Genomic DNA, 6,000 nt, shown 5'->3' with positions numbered 1-6,000 from the left:
TCAGCCCGCGGCGCCGGGGCTCTTCTCGGCGTCCCCGGGGGTAGAGCTGGAGCCCCTGCGCCCGGAGGGGAGCGTGGGCTGGCCGGCGGCACAGACGCACCTGGTTTTGTGGAGAGTTTCTAGCGATACGGGTGTGTTTAACACGCTGTGATCGCCGCAAGGGAGAGGGAGCAGCTGCGTCTTCGGTGGGCTTGGAGGGTCCGACGGGGCTCCCAGCGCTTCCAGGCCGGTCCCCGGGAGGTTCGCTGCTTATCCAAACCCTCCCGTCCGATCTCTCTGTTGTTGCTTTCTAGCCTGCCTACCAGAATTTGAGACAGCGTGTTGACAACTTTGTTTCCAATCATTTGGCAACTCATACCTGGAGTCCTCATCTCAACAAGAACCAGCTGAGAAATAATATTAGGCAGCAGGTTCTCAAGTAAGTGACAGCTCTGGGAATTCTCTGAACATGCTTGTGTACCACGACAGGTGACAGAGGCTCTAGGTCGATTGTGAAGTGTCTGTGTTCTTCAAAGAACCTTCTGAAGGAGCTGAAATTTTTAGCCTTTAAAATATGGTATTATTTCAGATAGCAGCTTGCCATCAGCATTACTCAGAATTAAACTGCAACTGTTATTTTGCCTGATTCAAGTTGATGCAGGGGGGAAAGCTAGTTTCTTACCTGGGATGTAACGCCCTAGCTAAAGTCTCTCTTTACTGTTTCTTCTAAAGGAGATGGTAATGAAATTGCTTTTACCATCAGGTTTTGAGCTAAGGAAAATTAAAAGGATTTGACATACTAAGTTCTGCAGAGTACAGAGCTAAATTCACAAAACAAAAAACTAGATGTAAATATAGCTAGGCAGAGATTTTTCAGAACTGCTGTTAAATCAAAATTATGTCAAACACTGATCTGATGTTACATTATTTTGTGAGGTTTCATCTAGTTTTTCTACTCAAAACTTAAGAGTCATAATAAATTAGGAAATTTCTTCAAAGTGTCATGAGCTTGATCACTAAATTGGGTCAAACAAGGGATTCAGGGACAAATTTACTCAGCTATGCTGCAGTGGTACCATTGATAACTTGTACAGAGGAGCTGTTTTGTTTGAGGGGAGGGGAGTGGTGATGTTCTGGGTTTGTTTTTTTAGTTCTTTTTAAAGAAATTATGAGGACAGGAGGCAATCTGTGTTCCACAAAAGTTTACAGGGATCTAGAGAGAACCCACAGATATCAAGTTCTCTATTTCTATTTATTTGATTTTACTCAAGAATAAGGGTGTTCTATAAAGCTGCAGAACTCTGAGGTGTCACACTGTGTTGGGCAGAAAGTAACTTAGGTGGTGATGACTGGTCTAGTAATTGTTTGTCCCTTATGCCTTCTAGAATTCATCTGTTTTATGCCATGGGAATTAACGTCAGCTTTCTTCCTAATTTTTTCCACAAACGTTGCTATTACAGTTAGATAACATTTGTGAGCATAACCAGTAATGGCATAACAACAGGCTGTTTGTTGTGTTAATTCCATGTGGTTGGACTGCTTTGCTTCTCTAACATTTTTTTCTTAGTTGATAAAGTGTAGAGTGTGCTTTTGAGATACAGGCAGCTGGCTAAATACGTAGCTGCAGTGACGCTCAGAAAATGTTAATGCTTCATTGAAGGCTCTTAGGAGTGTTTATGTCGCATCTAAATAAGTGTATTTCATTAAGGTGTTCTCAAAGTCGTTTTTCTTATTAAGTATTCATGTAACTTTGTTCCAGGTCTGGAATGCTGGAATCGGGAATTGACAGAATTATTTCTCAGGTTGTGGACCCCAAAATCAACCACACATTCAGACCTCAGGTGGAAAAAGCTGTCCATGAATTTTTAGCCACATTGAATCATAAAGATGAGGCAGGCCCCAGTACAGCTCCAAGTGAGGAGAAAACAGATGCTTCTATTACAGTACAAGGTATTCTACCACTTCTCTGTGCAGTCTTATTAACAAAAATTTGGTTTTTGAGAGAGCAGAGACATTGGCTAGGTTTGCTGCCAGCACAAAATTGTTAGCATCAATATCAACAAGCTGAGCTCCAGGCAGTGTACCATAATACTTGTCTTGCTGTATCTATAAAGGTAGGAGGCAAGAGAAATGCAGCTACGTACCACCATGTCACTCTCGTCACGTCTGCCTGAGTTTACAAGGGATCTCTTTACTGTAGGGGAAAAACAAGTTGGTCTTTGGGTTTGACCCTCAAAGTATTATAGAATCAGATAAGGCATAGCTAACTGTAAGAGAAGAATGACTCAAATTTTTTGTGTTGGTAGACTGGAAAAAAAAGTACCTATGAGACATTTACTTGTCAGTGCAGTTGCTGTGTGCAGTAAAATTTGAATGGCTGGGGTCCTCTCAGGAGCTTAAGTTCTGCTGTAAATCGGCCAATCTTTAGTTTGTTTATAAACACAGCACTTTTTCTTTATGGTTTTCATTCACTTATGTTCCCTGGTATCGACTTCCAAACACTCCTGCAGGTAATTGTCCACTCTTTCCTTTCCTAAGAGACTCCGCAGCAGTCCATCTATTTGTAACCAGACCCTTTATTTAAATCCTAGCCCTTTTCCTCTGAGGCCCACTTCCTTTAAAGTGGGCTAACCAGCCAGCTGCAACTTTTAATGCTAGTCTAGTTAACCCTTTTCTTACCGATCTTCAGAGCTGCTTCTAAGAGGATGTGAAAATAATAAGGTATTTCTCATAGTCCTATTGTTATATAATCAATATGCTGAGTCCATTTTCCATGTCGTTTGTGGAGATACCAGAGGTGTGAAATAACAGATTTTCTGCTGCAGTATTTTATACTGTAGTTGTCCAGAGTCATCATCCCACTTGGGATGATGGCGAAGTTGAACAAGGATTATGTTGACAACATCCTTCCCATAGCCAACCCCTGCTTGCTTTAGCTGATCTTGGGAACAGCGGTATGTCAACAAAATGAACAAAACAAAATGAATCAGATCGTGATGGCTGCAGAAATGCAACTTCTTGTTCTTTTTTTTTTTTTTTTTTAAACCAAAATCTCTAAATGCCAAATTACTCAAATCTTTTAGTTAATTTTACTTATTTTAAATAATTTATTCTTTTTCCTTTCACTTGCTTAACGTTCTATCTGAATTAAATTACAGAAACAAAGATGATCTAAAACTCTCTTTCTTTCTTACTATTAAAGGTGTCTCTGCTACAACTCCTAGTGGCAACGTAGCTAGTGATGCAATGTCCATTTTGGAAACAATAACTTCTCTTAACCAAGAAGCAAGTGCTGCCAGGGCTTCAACAGAGAACTCAAATCCCAAGAACAGTGACAAAGTTGCAAAAAGACTCTCATCTCAGCAGAGTGTGGATGGTAGCATTGATAGAGAGAGAAATGCAGAGGACTTAGCAGACAGAGAGAAAGCAGTTTGTGATCTTTCTGGAGAAGGGGCTGAAACACTTACCAAGTGTGAAGATTTAAATGAGCTTCCCTGCCAAAGTGAAGAAATAAAAAATTCAGCAAAGGATACTAACAATTTGACTTTTACAAATAAAGATACAAGTAAAGAAATTCAACAGGAAAGTGAAGATCAAAAGAGTAAATTATTAGATAAATGTGACAAGAAACCAGACAGCAGTGAAAAATGTGAAAGAAGAAAGAAGGAAAAACTTGACAAGAAGTCTGACCATTCAAAGAGGAGTGATGATACTACAAAGTGCAAAGAAGAAAAGCAGGCAAGAGAGTTGGAACCAGTGAAACAGTTAATTCCAGAAAAAAATAGCAATAAACATAAAACAGCTGAGCTCACTAAAGAAACTAAAGAAGGTATGGTGTGGACAGTGCTCCCTTCTTAAAATATGGATGGCAGGAGGGGTTGAGTATATTCAGGAGTTGAATCAGAAGTATATTTGGAATTTAGGTTCTCTGCTAGTTCTGGCAAATTTGTCTAACTAGCCACAGCTAGGTCTTGGTTTATCTCCTTTAACTGAGGTACCCACATTAGGAATCAGACAATCTTTGTTTCCTCAGGTGTGTGACTGGTCATCTGCATACCCTGGCAAGTTCTCTCCACGATTCCAGTCTGCATTTAAAGTTTCTAGTTGTACCTCAGAGTAATTTTTGTTTTGAGTAAACCACAGCCTAATAACATTTCATTAAGGTGTTACTATTTTTTTTTTTTATTTCCTGTTTCTTGTTCTTAAGATAATTTTGTTTTCAGTAGCAAAATCCAGTTTTGGTAAGAAGTTTCTCACATACAGTGTGCTGCATTACAGCCCTTTCTTTCTATTTTTTTTCCTTCACAAGAAAATATGTCGGTAGATTCAGATACAGATGTACTCAGTGACATCACTGTCAGCTCTGTCCATACCAGTGACCTTTCTTCCTTTGAAGAGGAGAGTGAAGAAGAGGCTGTAGTTTCTGACAGTACTGAAGAGGGGGAGATCACATCAGATGGTAAAATATTTAAATTGTTAAGTAGCAAGAAAGAATATGCAACACTTTCATGAGTGCATCATATCATAAATTTGAGGTTTTATTGTACTTATGAGAGAATTTGAATGTGGAATGGGTAGAATTTGTGCAGTTACAAGATGAGTAGCAAAAGTACTTTGACTATTTTTTTGATAGCTTGATATATTCTAAACATCGTAAATCTTGCTTGTCCTACAGTATTTCATAGGTGACAGAAACACTTACTGGTGATAGATACGTAACTTTCCTATGGGTTTTTTTCCTCTCCCTTCTGCCATGAATTTGGCACAACATTGGAGTGATTTGTTTGTGACTCCAGGGTAGTGGTTGCAGCTTACTACAGATCAGCTTGATTTTAGAACTTTAGGATTGCAGGAATTTCCAAATTCTATCTAGCCGCAGTAGAAGGAACAGGAATGGATCTAGCTTTAAGAGTTTGGAAACACCAAACCTTTTCACAGACTGGGTTACCTTTTTCTGCTCTCCTTGTCTAGAGCAGACCTCAGACTTTTGATTTCTGCAGATAATGTGGCTTTTGCAGCTAATAAGACTTCCCACTTTGTAACACAGAGGACCTGAATGAGTTGTCTCTAGTGTGCTGTGAGCTTATCTTTTCTGCTCTAAGAATATTATTTAGAAGTACTGAATTATTTGCATATTCTCTGGCTTTGGTGTTACCTTTAAATATGACAGATTGTGTTCAGTTATGACTGAATATTTGTAAAGTGAAAACAAGACTTAAATATATTTCAGGGATACAAATAATGTGTACAGTATGGTGCACAAGTGGTTTTGCTTTACTTCTAATAATCCTGATAAAATTGAAATAGATTTATTTTTTACTTGAATAATACTTATATGAGTATAAACAACAATGTGTTTTGTGTATATATTTCAGTTACCCTATCTGTCTTTTACTCAAATACTGTACAAATTTTTTTGATGTAGGGAAGAAGCTTAATTTAGTACGTAGCAGAAACTATATTCTGGCTTCTTAGGTGGTGGTAACTGCTAAATACTATATGTAAAAAGGCAGCGTGATTACAGGCAAGAGGGTAAGCCCAGTTGTTGTATTCCACTTTATTCTGGAGTTTATATTGCAACTTTTTAGCTGAATGGTGTGCACAAACACATGAATATACCTTTCAGGTTTTCATACTCTAGTGATACTTTGATGTTAATGGGTTTAATTTTTTGAACTGTTTATGTTTTTAGAATAAATAATTGTTAATACATTTTGAGTAGCTTTGCCTCCTCAAAAGTACTGCCCTAATTTATCAATATATATTTACACTTCAATAACCTTTCTTCAGATGAAGAAGAGAAAAACAGTCAAAGTAAGACAAAACCTCATGCTAACGAGCTGAGTGATGGGAAAGCCAAGCCTATTCGTCATGCTTATGTTCGCAAGCCTTTCTTATACTCCAAATACTTCAGTGATTCTGATGATGAACGAACTGTAGAACAACGTCGTCAGTCCATTGTAAGTGTGGATTCTGTTACTGCTTGCGTTCTGGCTCCTTAAACTTTTCCGCACAGAAATT

At 38.5% G+C, this 6,000-nt stretch overlaps 1 protein-coding gene across 1 annotated transcript in view; it reads left to right on the top strand.

The window, feature by feature from the left end:
* The first annotated feature begins 295 nt into the window (after positions 1–295).
* The window catches only part of BOD1L1 (biorientation of chromosomes in cell division 1 like 1), a 35,744-nt gene continuing 30,039 nt past the window's right edge, over positions 296–6,000 (top strand). The window contains exons 1-5 of the mRNA XM_026846693.1: positions 296–418; positions 1,739–1,929; positions 3,182–3,808; positions 4,289–4,438; positions 5,770–5,939. Coding sequence (XP_026702494.1) covers positions 1,746–1,929; positions 3,182–3,808; positions 4,289–4,438; positions 5,770–5,939 — 1,131 coding nt within the window. The 5' untranslated portion in view covers positions 296–418; positions 1,739–1,745. The remainder of the gene's footprint in view (positions 419–1,738; positions 1,930–3,181; positions 3,809–4,288; positions 4,439–5,769; positions 5,940–6,000) is intronic.

This window comes from Athene cunicularia (genome assembly GCF_003259725.1).
Source record: "Athene cunicularia isolate RWA chromosome 4 unlocalized genomic scaffold, athCun1 chr4_part1, whole genome shotgun sequence".
Classification (NCBI taxonomy): Eukaryota; Metazoa; Chordata; class Aves; order Strigiformes; family Strigidae; genus Athene; species Athene cunicularia.
Note: the sequence above shows the minus strand (reverse complement) of the source record. Positions and strands in the feature narration are given on the sequence as shown.